The sequence below is a fragment of the Halictus rubicundus genome, chromosome 15, assembly GCF_050948215.1.
Source record: "Halictus rubicundus isolate RS-2024b chromosome 15, iyHalRubi1_principal, whole genome shotgun sequence".
Taxonomy (NCBI): Eukaryota; Metazoa; Arthropoda; class Insecta; order Hymenoptera; family Halictidae; genus Halictus; species Halictus rubicundus.
In genome coordinates, this window is record NC_135163.1 from 1,692,493 (window position 1) to 1,706,007 (window position 13,515).

The 13,515-nt window shown below is 47.9% G+C and overlaps 2 protein-coding genes and 1 long non-coding RNA gene across 7 annotated transcripts in view; 2 read left to right on the forward strand and 1 right to left on the reverse strand.

Annotated features, from left to right (window-relative positions):
- LOC143361541 (uncharacterized) overlaps positions 1–13,515 on the forward strand; it is a 27,925-nt gene continuing 14,410 nt past the window's right edge. Inside the window, exons 1-4 of one of the 4 annotated variants that reach the window (XM_076801016.1) lie at positions 4–125; positions 204–743; positions 11,511–11,549; positions 12,608–12,847. In XM_076801016.1, coding sequence (XP_076657131.1) covers positions 669–743; positions 11,511–11,549; positions 12,608–12,847 — 354 coding nt within the window. In that variant the 5' untranslated portion in view covers positions 4–125; positions 204–668. Of the gene's footprint in view, positions 126–203; positions 744–11,510; positions 11,550–12,607; positions 12,848–13,515 lie in introns of all 4 variants that reach the window. The other 3 variants (XM_076801018.1, XM_076801017.1, XM_076801019.1) reach the window with 3 other exon arrangements.
- Positions 751–4,424, forward strand: LOC143361562 (uncharacterized). The gene is made up of 2 exons (XM_076801054.1): positions 751–3,900; positions 3,969–4,424. Exon 2 carries the CDS (start codon positions 4,058–4,060, stop codon positions 4,361–4,363), a length of 306 nt encoding a protein of 101 aa, XP_076657169.1. The 5' UTR covers positions 751–3,900; positions 3,969–4,057; the 3' UTR covers positions 4,364–4,424.
- Positions 12,879–13,515, reverse strand: part of LOC143361565 (uncharacterized) — a 26,646-nt gene continuing 26,009 nt past the window's right edge. For both annotated transcript variants that reach the window (XR_013083486.1, XR_013083487.1), the window contains exon 3: positions 12,879–13,082. This is a non-coding gene — a long non-coding RNA (uncharacterized LOC143361565). The remainder of the gene's footprint in view (positions 13,083–13,515) is intronic.

Genomic DNA, 13,515 nt, shown 5'->3' on the forward strand with positions numbered 1-13,515 from the left:
GTCAAACTAGCGCACAGAATATGCACAAAAATGGAGGAGTTTGCGGACGATGAAGCGACGCGGCGACACGCGTCTGCAAGGGTCCTCGACGATCGAGAAACACAGAAGGGACCGTGAATCAAAAGGTGAGGATCGTGGGAAGTCGATGAAAGAGGGCGGCCAGCGGCAACCTTAACACGATTCTATTTCTTTCGATGCATCAGGCCGCGTTGCGCGTCGAAGGTGATGCAATCGGGGTGATGATGCTCTGCGAGGTGTCTCTGCTCTCGGTGGAGGATCACGGCAAACCAGAGCTTGCAGACGCAAGCTGGTCCCACTCTCTCTCTCTCTCTCTCTCGCTCTATCTCTCTCTCTCTTGGCCCGTAACGAAAAGAGACAGATCGAGGTGGGGTGAGAAGCGATCGCGGTAGAAGTCGAACAAGAGCAGAAGGAGACCGTACGAATAGAACCGTACGAACCTTCACCGCGGCCGCAGTAGCGGATCTTTCACCCTGGTGCGCACGTTGTGTTGTTACCGCTACACCAATTAGAGCAACACCGCAATCGTCTAATCTCACCCGATCACACCCAATAATCACAACCAAATCAACCCGATCACCGACGAACGAGCGAATTTTTCAATCGAGCAGAAGAACGAACAGAGACGAGAAAGAGCACCGACAGGCAAAATGGTTTACGAGAGCGACTTCTACACGACCCGGCGGCCCTACACGAGGCCCTACGTCTCGTCCTACAGCGTCACGGTCAGTATCAACATTCGGGATTTGCCGAAAGAGCGGGATGAAGTATGTCTTAATAATGTTTTGTTGGATGGCACTAACGTCGAGTAAGAGCCCCGTGTGACACGGAAACACTTTAACCGAAGTTACCACCCCCCACCCCCACCCCCCGATCACGACTCTCTACCCGATCCGGGACATCAACGTTTCGTTCGCTCGATCGTTCTTTGTTTTTCTTTTTTCTGGTTCTTTCTCTGTCAGTTTTTTCTTTTTAAAAAATGTTTTTTTTTTTAATTTTTTGAGAACAGCACTGTCCCGTCAAGCACACGCTTCAGATTTTGAGATTGCTTTCGATATTTTTCTCTTCTCCAAGCGCTGTCACACCGTGTGTGTTGTTACGTTTTCTGAAATGTTGTCGAACGGCGAAACGTTGGCTCTCCGGTGATCGAAGAAAACTAAAAAGGGACTTGACAAGCCTCGATCACCAGCCGTTCGTTCGCGAAATCGATCGACGACAGCCGCACACAGTCGCACGCACACGCTTCGAGTTCGAGTTCGATCGAAAGCGGATCGTTGTCACTGTCGGCTGGGATCGAGTTCGATGCATTTCGAAGTCTCTACTTCCACACTGTATTCCGACCACTGTATTACTTGTTGCTCTGCTACCGTTGTCGCCATTACTGTCGCCGTTTTGACACACACCCGACCTCGGAACAAGCTGTCTCCCCCGGTGTCTCCTCTACGAAAGTCCATTTCGGAAAGAGCGAAAACAAAAAGAGATTATTTACCGATCACCGTCACAGTCTACTCTGTACTCGTGCATACGCATCGCACGGTTACCGTACGTGATTAACAGTTTTCTAGAAAACTCGTATGTGTAACCGCACCGTTGCAACTTCCAGTTTACGGATCTGACACCGCACCTCTACGTCGAAACAAGCTCTGATACGAGTTATCCGTCCGTGTGGAGGGACGGAACGCACCCCCTGTATGATCTGTTTTGTAGAGCAGTGGTCTTCAAACTTTGCCGAAACTTGTGTATCGAAAAATCGTCGAAAAGATCGTTGTTATGATTACTAACTTGTAATGCTTGCTTCTTCGACGCACCGGTCTATTTCTGTATTCTGCGAACACCGCGCGACTTGATAACTAGACTGCGGATCTTTGTGCAAAATAATTTCTGAGAAACACAAGTTAAAACGTGTTTATCCTTTCAATCATTTTGATACATTTGAGAAGAACGTAACTTCACAGACTATTGCAGCTAGTCGTTTCGATTATAAACGCATGAAATCCGCAGTCTAATATTTACAGAATCATAGAACTGATTATTAGACTGTGGATTTGATTGGTTTATGACAAAAAAAAAACTGTGCAATGCGAAAGAATAGGAAGATTAAAAGAATTGAAAAACGTGGATCTATTTCTGGGTTACGGGGGCCATCGGAGAGGGAAAGCAATGTCTACCGGTTTCCCGTTTCTTAAAATTTTGATGTAGCATAAAAATGCGCGGTCCAACGGTTACCAATCGAATTTCGACTTTGAAGACCACCGGTCTAGAGCATCCCCTCTGTTGTCCGTCTTTCAACCCGTTTTGTACTCGTATGCGTACACAGGGACAGGTACAGGCCTGTAGCCCGTGATAACGCGGGCGTTTGGCAGCTGTGCCGGTACATAGTGTTTCATGTGTCAATGCATTCTGACGTTTAACCGTCGCGTCGACTCGATCGAGCGCGATAGAGATTCTCGACGAGCCTAAGCGCGAGAGAAGCTAGAGGCCTCTCCGAAGCCTGTTTCTGCTGGTCGGAAATCGGAAAATTGTTATAAATAGTGATCGCGAGAGCAAAGGAGTCGGAGGGAAGACTATTCATAGCGTTGCAGCCATTTTCCGGGACTCGGTTGCGTTAAACTTAGCCGCGGCACGACCCGGCGAACACTCTCGGCCCTTTCGACAGGAAAATCTGCGTTCGATTCTCCGTTTCGCGGAGAATCCAACGGGTCATTCAGCCCCGCGGCTTCGCTAATCTATCGGTAGAAGATTTTTGGCAGCGGCGTCTCCTTCTCGCTCCATTGTCGATCGTGAATCAATGGGCGCGGGAGCTGAAAGCCGACCTGAATACCTGGGCCTCCCCCCCCCCCTATCAGTGATCCTAACTATGCCCCGGAAGATTTCTCGTCGAGGCCTCCGTCTTCGAGTTCGAGTTCGAGTTCGAGTGCCACGAACCATTTCAATGACCGTGGTTGTTGAATCGACACGGGAACAAAAAGAAAGGGAGAAATCGTAGCGACACCGCTCGACGCGACCCTGTTCGTTATTCAGAATTTTCCCGTCTTTCCCCGTTTCGGTAGAGGGGATCCGTTGGAGCCGGTGTTGCGTTACTCTGTCCTAATTTAGGCTCACGAGTTACCAGCGACGTCCGCTCCCACCACCGGCCAGCCCAGAATTACTCACGGAAATTCATATGTCATATTTTCCGTGATTTCTGCTGGGCGTACATGGTAATATGCTTGACACGCATAGCAATCGCGGCGGGGACAAAACCGCGAACGGTTCGCTTGTTTTCGGTTCGATTCGGTTCGGCCACGGCGAACGTTTCATAGTCGTTGCTCGATTCCGCTCGAAATAGTCCACGCCGACACGACGATGTAACTCGAACGGTCTTATTAAATATCGCTCATCCAACGAAGGAGAGAAAGAGAGTTCTCGATTCCCCGGGGCTATAATTAGATCTCGACATACCGGTGTATCTCTGTATGTTTGGCCGCTGCTACGATTCTACCCACACGAGAAGGATCACGAAATAACCGCGCTCTTTCGACACGATATTTTCGAAGGATAATCTGTTCTGCACGGAGAACAACCGCGCGAAAAGCCAAAGAATCCACCGGAAGAGGAGGAGGCCAGAAACCAGCGGTATTCTAGGGGAATGATTCACACTGGCCGCGCCGCGCCGCGTCGCGTCGCAAGGAATTCGCCGATACAACGATATTTGTGGAAAGACGCGAGAAAGAGGGTTGCCGCGAGATTCCGTCGACCTACGGGTTCGGAGAATGCACGGGGGCGAACCTCGGACGCGAAGCTCGGACCTCCTGCACCATTCACGCCCCACGATTCGGGCTATTTTTACACGCGAGAAAACAGAAACCGATATATCCAGACTTTTTCTCGCCGAGGAACGTCGTCGGACGCAGAAATCGTTCTGGATCTGTTCGCAGCTGTTGCGTCGACGCGTTCGGTCTTGGATCGAGAAGCTCGAATCGGCCGCGTCACGGCCGGATGCGGGAATGACAGTTTGAAAACCGATCACCCTATGGTACCACGGTAGACTGCGGAAGTTATGTCAATTTATCGTTTTATCGACTCTTCGCACTCGGAAGCGATTCACCTACTTCTCGTGAAAACGGCCCCACTGTGCATCGGCGGAATTGTACCACCTCTCACGGAGAGTCAAAATCAGTACCCTCGACCTCCCCCAATATCAAGGACATCCTCCGAAGATGTCCTTGAAGAGCGAGGACCGAGCGTGCTGTTCACGGACAAAACGAGCTCGATGCAGGTTTCGCATTGCAAGTCCACCCTTTTGCGGATCGTATTCAGCATTTTGCAAACCGAATTCACCCGTCTGCGAATCAAGTTGTGCTAGAGATTTGTTTCTTTTAAATGATCGTAAATCGAACAGAATTTCTTCTCGGAAGTAAAAAGGTGAATACTGTGAGAGGTTACATTCGTTTGCAGCGTTACAGGTCGCTTTTCAAATGTAGCGCGTTTTTATAGACGAATCGTTTTTCTCTGTTCTTAAGTGATGTGTCTTGCAGAACACTCTGCGTTCTTCCTTCTTGACTTTGGCGTCGTTACAGAGTGTTATCGTTTCGACATATTTTTGTGAAAGGCTTCAAAATGTAAAAACAAATTGAGTATATTCAGTTATTATGGTGCTAATCAACAGTAGCGATTGTGCAGGTTATATTTATGTTAAAATAAATTTCTCTGTTCGGTCTGTTTGCGACCATCACCGATGTCCACGCATTTCTTTTTGAACATAACCCAACAAATACGATCTACGAAAGGATGATTTTGGAGTGCAAAACCTGTAGCAGGGAGAAGGAGAGTAGGTAGGAGAGGATCGGTGTGGAAGTGAAGGCGTCGAAAAGGAGCGTCGGGGAGCTCGGTCGAGGGTCGAGAAGGGGGAAGAAGATGCGAGAGACGAAAGCGGCGAAAAGAGCGTTCCGAACCGATCACATTTACAGAAACAGGACTACTTCCCGTGGGAGAAGGTACCGTTCGTTCCGCGGCCGTCCCTGGTACCGGACCCGTTCACCGTTTGGGGTCGCAAGAAGCAGGATCCGAAGAAAGAGTTCTATCAGTACGTCACCCTGAAGGACCAGGAGGGCGTGGTGCGCGGCAAGAACGTCGCCAAAGAGGAGCACAAGCGACAACTGGTTCAGGGCGGGGCCGTTTCGAAGGTCAGCCTGGACGCGGCCACGGAGCTGGCCACCAAGGGCCATGTTTTCGAAAAGGGCGTGCTCTCCAGGCAGCCGGGAGCCACGAGACACGCCCACACGCCCGCAAGCGGCCGCACCAGAATACTCATGGCCCTCCACACGCCTACTTGGTACCGATTTTAGAGGCGTTTCGCCAACAAGCCCCGCCCCCCCGTGCAACCTAACTCTCTCGGGACAACAATCGGCGGGACAGAATTTTTCGATCTACGACCGAGACTTCGGAGGAGCCTCCTTCGATTATGCTTCGTCTCACGGAACAACTACTTTGGAACATCGGGGATTCGTTTGGTAGCTAGGAGTCGCATAACGGTCGCCTTTTTCTAGCTCTTTAGGCTTCTTCTTACCACACCGATGCACGAACGTTTTGTTTCACGCGTAAACCGTTCGCATCTCCTTAGCACGCGTTGCTCCCTTGCAATGCCTACCTATCCCGAATGTCGGACGAGCGCTGCTCGTCTGGCGTCCGTTTATTTTCAGTTATCTTTGTACACGCGACGGATAAATAAAGTTCTTCGACTTTCAATGGTGCGTTTACTGATCCCATTCCTGAAACAAACGCGCGGACAGGCCGCGTTGCGCCGACGACGCGAGTACTATAATAATCGCGCCTCGACTATCTCTCTCTTTCTTTCTCTCCCTCCTTTGCTATATATATACACAGGGTGTTTCCGAAATCGTGGCGCGAGCGACCGATCGGGGATTCTACATGCCACAAAAAGGAATAATATTTTTTCGTTTCACGCTTTGTTTTCGAGTAAATCGTGTTTGAAAATTCAGACGGGAATCGGCTGACGCGTCTGATCATGACCTACCGATTCCACTTCAAACCCGACGTATCTTTAAACTCGATTTTCTCGAATACGAAGCATCAAATGAAAGAATGATATTTCTCTTTTTCGTCTTATTTTTCCATGTAGAATCCACCACGATCTTCGGTACACACTGTATACTCTTGGCGGTTCCGACCGATTTACAATTTTCCGAAGTTCGTCTCACCAATCCATCTGGCTTCTCGGAAAAGCTGAACGCGTTGGGCCCGGTTCGAACAAGGTTGTTGCGTTTTAGGCTGTATGTTGACGGTCGCTGGTAACCGAGACACGGGACGGGTAAATGCGAATGCGACAACGATAGTCGGAAGCCGAGTAGGTACTCGCGAAGACTAACACAAAGACAGAGGCGGAATGTAGAAGAGACTTCGGTGCAAAAGGTTTCTGGTTGGGAGTCGGCTGCCGTCGAAACGAGACACCGAGAGAGCCCGCACGACGGCGTCGACACACGAGCAAAGGACACTAATATACGACATAGGCAGATCGCGCAATGTAATCCATGTGTTTCTTGGCAAGGGCGAGTTCAGTTGCTCAACGTTACACTCCGACAGCGTCCTGAATATCTCGACAAGGAGACATTATTAATGCATACGCGTACCGCTCCGCGTTTATAATTGGCCCGCACGTTGTGTGTCTACAGATAGATATCGCGATACACACCTTATCGATACACTCCGTTACACTATTTTCTCCCCGTTCTAACAACCGGTACGGCTGACGATCCACCGATCCACTGTTTCTGTGTAACTGTACTTAACTCGTTCTCGTTCCACCATTTCCTCGAACGTTCCTCCGACGATCGGTCCGGATTTTCCGTTCGAAAACGAAACTCGAACCTGTCGCGATAAACAAGGTTCGAATTATTGGGTTGTCCGGAAAGTTCGTGCCATTTTTCTGTAGGTGGCATTAGGATAGGTCCGAATATGTCAGAATGATTGAAAAAGGTGATATTTCAGGCATTTTTAGAAAAAAGTTTGATCAGCATACATTAACCCTTTGCCCTCGAAGCTATTTTAACTCCAAAACGAAACATTTCTTCCAACCTAGAATATTTCCCTTCTATATATATATTTTTTTCATGTTATACGTACGAAAATGGTACAATTTACTCGTACAGTACTGAGATGTTTAGTAATTTATTAAACAGAAACAGATTTAATAATGTAAAAAATATTTTAAATAATGATACAGCATCTTTAGCGACGCCTTACAGTCACAGTGCATTATAGGCATTTGATGCTTCTTCTTCCAAAAGCTGTTGGAGCTTGGCTGGGATGTGCTACTCCATTCGCCCTATTAACCAGACATTACACCCTCAGATTTTGATTCAATACAAAATTCCAATAATGACAAAAACTTTAACTCTTTGGTCGACATAAAAAATCATATTTAAAAGTTTTTGCGGTAAAAAACGCAAGTTGCGTGAAAGATAGAGAACGATTATGGAACAAAATGGCACTTATAATAATTCTATAAATGTATATCGAAATTTAACCCTTTGCACTCGTGTGGTGGCTCTGAAGCACCACTAGAAATGGTTGTGGCATTATTTCAAAGAAATTACAACAAATATTATAATGTATTTGTTACATTACAAAATTTGTATTTAACAGATTACTAAACATTTAAATGTTATATGTGGAAATCGGATCAGTTTCGTATGAATAAAATGAAAATATTCTGAGGCGGAAGAGAAAAATTTAGTTTTAGAATGAAAATAGCGCCGAGTGCAAAGGGTTGAATGTACTGCGTTACAGTTTCCCTTAAAAATCGGCACGAACTTTCCGGACAACCCAATACATTATCCAACAAATTTTCACTTTTGCTTGGCGCCTCTAAAGACTTGTCGGGACCGATCCGTCGATGCAGCGTTCGCTGATTAGCGTGTTATCGTCCCTGCCGGTTCCATTGTTCCGTGACACACGTTGTCCTCTTCTCCAGTACACGTTGTTCCGCAACGGAGAACAGAATCGACTAATCGTTGCGAGCTCGGCAGTTGGAATACAGGGAAAACATGGGAGATGGTCCCCATGTCTCGATTAATCGCAATCGCTTGCTACGGCGCTCGTAAACGAAGAACACCTTGATATTTAGGACTGATCGGAAACTATGCCAACATCCAAGCTCCCAACGATACTTTCGGCGAAGACCGAATCGAGAATTCGAGTAGAACGTTCGCGTTTCGTGCGGTTAGCCCAAATAGCACAAAGACATCCTATCTACGTCGATCGGACAGACGTTCTGTACGGTTTGACGACATCCCGATATGGTAGGAAGCAGGATGTCCCGAGGACGTCTTGTGTCGACGAGAACTGAATACAAAGACGCTTGGCAATGCAGGATTTTCGTATTGGTAATTTTGAATAGCGCTTCAGTCGAGACAGTCGACTGGAAAGAGTCAAGTCCTAAGAAGAAGCGGACGTTCCTAGAAGGTACTAAATTGAAGTCTTGCGAACGTCCTAGGGATGTCCGGTGCTATCTGGGGAGGGAAAAGCTACGAAGCGCGAACGGAAAGAGGGATGGAAGCGGGGGGTTTTGTTCTCCGTCGAAGCCTGATCTCCAAATTGTTGACCTTGTGTAACCCGAATCTATAGACTCCTCGGCATTACGTGGTCCGTGACTATCCGGAAGCCGGGCTGAGGACTGCCCAAGAGCAGTACAGCTACTCCTACACCAACGCCAGCTCGTCGAACTCCTCCTCTTCGACGGATCCGTACAGTCGACGCCCGCAGAAGACTAGCTACAGCCAAGAGAGCGTCGTCAAGAGGGAGAGCGGACCGTACGGATCGTACTCGACCGAGAGGTCGTCTAGGACATCGACCGGCGGCGGTCCTGGAGGCTATCATTCCTCGTACGAGTCCCACACTTCCGGCCGTTTGCCCGGCGGCACCAGTTACCGCCATTTCTCCTACCGCGTCTAAACGTGTCCCGACCCCGTTCTTGGCCCCCACGATGCTTTCGTTTCGCCGATCGGAGATGCAACCGAACTCATCTTCCCGAACACTGCATCGATCCAACCGACACTCTCCAATCAACATTTAACGTTCTCACTTTCAACCGGACCCGTGGACCAAGTTAACCCTCCGTTGGCAACCAGGGTCGTTTATGTCCGCAGCGAACCTCCGCTCTTGAATCGATTTTTGTCCCTTTCGATGCTTTAAATGTTACAACGATTATATATTACAGTACGAACTTCAATACGTGTTCCAGGATGTTTTTTAGACTTTCCTTGTTTTTACACGATCCCGTATGCAGTCGATAAAAATAACGTTGCTGACGGAAGGATACATTTGGAACAATTAGAGTGATTTGTCCAGTTCTCGTCGTTGGCTTCACGAACGAATGTTGCAGATTACCAACCGGTATAATGCCACTCCTCTACTTTGCCGTGTTAACACATTGTCTGCCTCTGTTTCATCATTTTTTTAAATCTGTCATCCATGGATGAGGATCTTTTAATAGATCCTGCAACGGCAAATTAAATCGGCGATAAGTCTAATAACCTCTCGGTGTAGCAGAATTATTGAAAATCTTATTAATAGGCTTCCGGCAGATAAAGTGTTAATTACGCGTAGAACCGAGTAGCCAAGTCGAAAACGGGCATCATACCAACCGGCGATCGGTCAATATTCATTCGCCGGACACTAATTTGTTCGAAACCATGAAATATTCTTACAGATGTGGCACGCGACCGGTCGAGGGTTGAAATATCGCGCGAATCGTTTTCGAAATCCTTGGAGGTCATCCACGTCGGCGAAACGTGCACGCCCCCTTCTTGTCTGTCGACGCTCGATTAATTGGCTTTTATAATTAGACCGCGAATCTATGCGCGCTCGTCGCATTTAGAATTTTAATGGACCGTGTCCTATGATGTTGCTCCCATGCACTACGATTTTCTTTAGGTCTACGATTAGAACTTCCTCTTCTTTTACAATTTCCTGGAAGAACTGGACTGCGGATCTTTACGCAAAATAACAACTTTCCAAGTCAATTGTAGGGAACAGAAATTAAATAAACTTGTATTCCCTCTTCTCATCCACTTGTTTAACGTCTTCATAGTTTTGTATCTCGCATATTTTGATGATAAATGCATAAAATCCGCAGTTCAGTTGCGAGGCAAGTGAGATTAACATTTTAAAAGTTGAATATGACGTTCACATTCTCAAAATTCGAATCGCGAATCGTCGGCAGACATGATCGAGGCTCAAGTTTATGTCGTTTGTCATACGAATTGTCTCTGTACTGTATCTCTGACACGCATTGTAACGAAACTGTACCCCATAGATGTATCTAGAAGTTTTCTCAAGCTAGTCTCGCTACTATAATCGGGTGCCGTCCATGATCGCCGAGTATATTTAACGCTTAAACGGCACGATAGTCATAGCGATCGCGCCTTTCCCGTCAAACACGAAACCAATTAATTGTTACAGTTTTAACCGTCTCCTTCCTGTTCGATGCATCCACCGCGGAGAGCACGTTTTATAATTTTACCTCCCTTTGTCCGATTATGGATTGTATGCGTGGGATTGTTTTCTGCTTTTACGGACCGAACGTTCTGTGTTCGAGTATTTGTTCGGCGTGCTGAGTGCTATCATTGGCCTACGGATCTTTCTGTAAAACACGTGCGCGCGGAAAAACAATCGACATCCAGCTTTCCCGTACCGATTTTCGATTCGGAGGCACAAGATTCTCGTTGCACAAAGATTTGTAGGTTGTCACAGTGTGAAATTAGAAGAGCGAGCGCGTGACGGTCAGTCGTGATCATGCGATTCCACAGCGAAGACGAAAAGGTTTCGGGCCGAAAGTCGTGGAAAGGGAAAGCGCAACGAAGCCGAAGATGCACCGTGAGAACACGACCGCTCGCTTTGTAGATCCTAAGAGAGATCTCCGCCCGAACGATCCAGATCTAGGAGAGTACCGAAACTAACCGTGACTAACCCCACTGTTCGTCATCTCGTTAGACACACAACGCGACAATTGGCCAAATTGTATGCTCGCGGAAGAAAACGAAAAACTCGAGTCGGTATATATCGTTCTACGATTGTAACACACGTACACGTACACGTACACGTCGTACACCCGCGCATCCATTCGCACAGACACACATACACATGCATGTATATTGTATCGAGAAACATCGAGTATATTCGGCACACCGATCGTACGATCGTACGATCGACGATCGACGATCCACGGAAAGACACATAGTATATACATGATATTGCAGAAAAACGAAAATGAATAAAGAGAGGAAAATGTAAGAAATGCCGAAAGATCGGTCTCTGGATATCTCTGCAAAACTCACTAACCAGGTGTTGTTCTTCTTCTTTCTATTTATTATGCTTCCCACGTGACTCCTCGTCCCCTGCCGCCGCCGGATTTCGCCCAATATCGTCGAATATCGATTAAACGCACAAAAATATCGTCTCTCTGTAAACACGATTGACAAACCGGACCGCAGGATCGACCGATCGCCCTACCGCTCTCCACTGTTCTCCAGGTAAGTACCGAAGCACACAGTACTCTTTCGCGTACTGAAACCGAGACCGTCCGCAATTTGCTCGGCATCGCCATTAACCGCAAAACGCTAAACCGCTAAACCGCTAAACCGCTGGACGCAACAAGCGCGTGATCGTCGATTTCGACCGGCCGCTTTTTCAGGTGGAAAACACAATTTAACGCCACGACACGTCAAATCGCGCGCTGTTACCTTACTAAAGCATCCTTTGTTATTTTTTGTACGTACACAAAGTGGATCTTAACGCAAGATAAAAAATGTTTGCACTGATTGAACTGAATTATGAAGGTCATTCGCATCGCTCGAGGTTTCACGCTCCGTTGTTAACACAAGACGAACCATCAACCCGACAGCAAGTGATTTCACGTGAAGCGATATTAAATGTGTTCTCACCTTTACGCAAACAGCCAAGTTTGTTCTCGTACAATGCGTCGTGACGTATGCAACCGGTGCCTCAGCCTCGCAGCATTCAAACAATTATCGTTTGAAAGTCTCTAAAAAGTGTTCCCGTGGAATAGATATTTCAGCTGCTCCAAGAACTTGTAATCGTACAACGAAGTCTATTTCCCGAAAAGCTTGAAAGTGGGGATGATGCGAAAGCCGCTCAACGCATTGTACAAACTGCTCTTTGCGCCGATCGGTTCGATCAATTAGAAACCGCAACGACCCTTTTCCGACTAATTCGCGATCGCCGCTCATGCTCATCGACCTGCGCTTTATCCGCCATTCCTCTCCCTGTTCTGACCGTAACATCGTTTCGACGCTTCCGCTGGCCACTATCGGAACAGCTCCGCTTCGGCCATCGTTCCCACCTGCCAAGTTATCGAGCACACGCTTAAGATCTCGCTGCAAAGAGCACGAGGCACGCTTTGGAGGATCGCACGGATGTTTTGTCGCGCTAATTGCCAACTGCCTTGACGCCTCCTGCTTGACGCCTGCCTTGACGCCGCCGCTGCTGCTGCTGCTGCTGCTGGGAACGTAACGCGACCGATGACGGTCGATGATCGACGTGTTAGTAAAGCAGAGTATCGTGCCTCTAGTTGAGAAGCATTCCTCGCATGCCATACGTGGCTCACAAAAGGCTCGTGACCGTAATCCACATGCCCTACCATACCGTGTACCACGGCGGATTCGATAGTAGCCGCAGCCTGATACCGATAAGAGTTCATGCGCGCGTGCGACCCAGCGTCATCGCACACGAGATCAACAGGATACGGAACCTCTGGAGGCCGTCGACCGAGTCCTACACGGAAAAGTATCTTCAGTCCAGGGATCGCATCGTAAGTTTCCCCCCCAAAACAGTATCGAAAACAGCCTTCTAACCTCGTGGCCATTATACTCGAGAGCCATCGAGTCGTCTCATCCATGTCACCGGCACCGTCGCCTCCATTCATCCGCCATCATCATCATCCCCATCATCATCGTCATCGTCATCGCCATCGTCGTGATCTGTTGGTCGTTGCGTCTGACTGGCCTGGCCCGTCATCTTTCGTTCATCGGCGGCAATCGCGTCGTCTGTTTCGAACATAATCAGAATCAGTATAATACTAAGATTAATACACTGTCGATTCGAGCGGTGGACGAGCTGTTGTCCGGCGCTCGATCTCATCTGGTATATCTATTTCTCTCTCATATGCAATCAACTATTACTACCACCAGGGGAGAGTATGTTGTAGCACGGGGTAAGTTCTAACATGATTAAAATTTTCTGAACAAATCTGCCAACTCGGCAGACTCTCGGCAGGTTCCATCGAAACGTCCGAGTCGCCAGATTTGTTGTCCAGAAAATTTTAATCACGTCGCAACTTACCCCGGTCTCCCCTACTGCTATCAAATAATTCTCACGACTCGAGTCACAATCGATGGAACTAATCGAATAATCAACACTAATCGGTCTGAGAGCGCGACAGAGCGCAAACACGCTTCGGTGGACGCATACATATTTCAC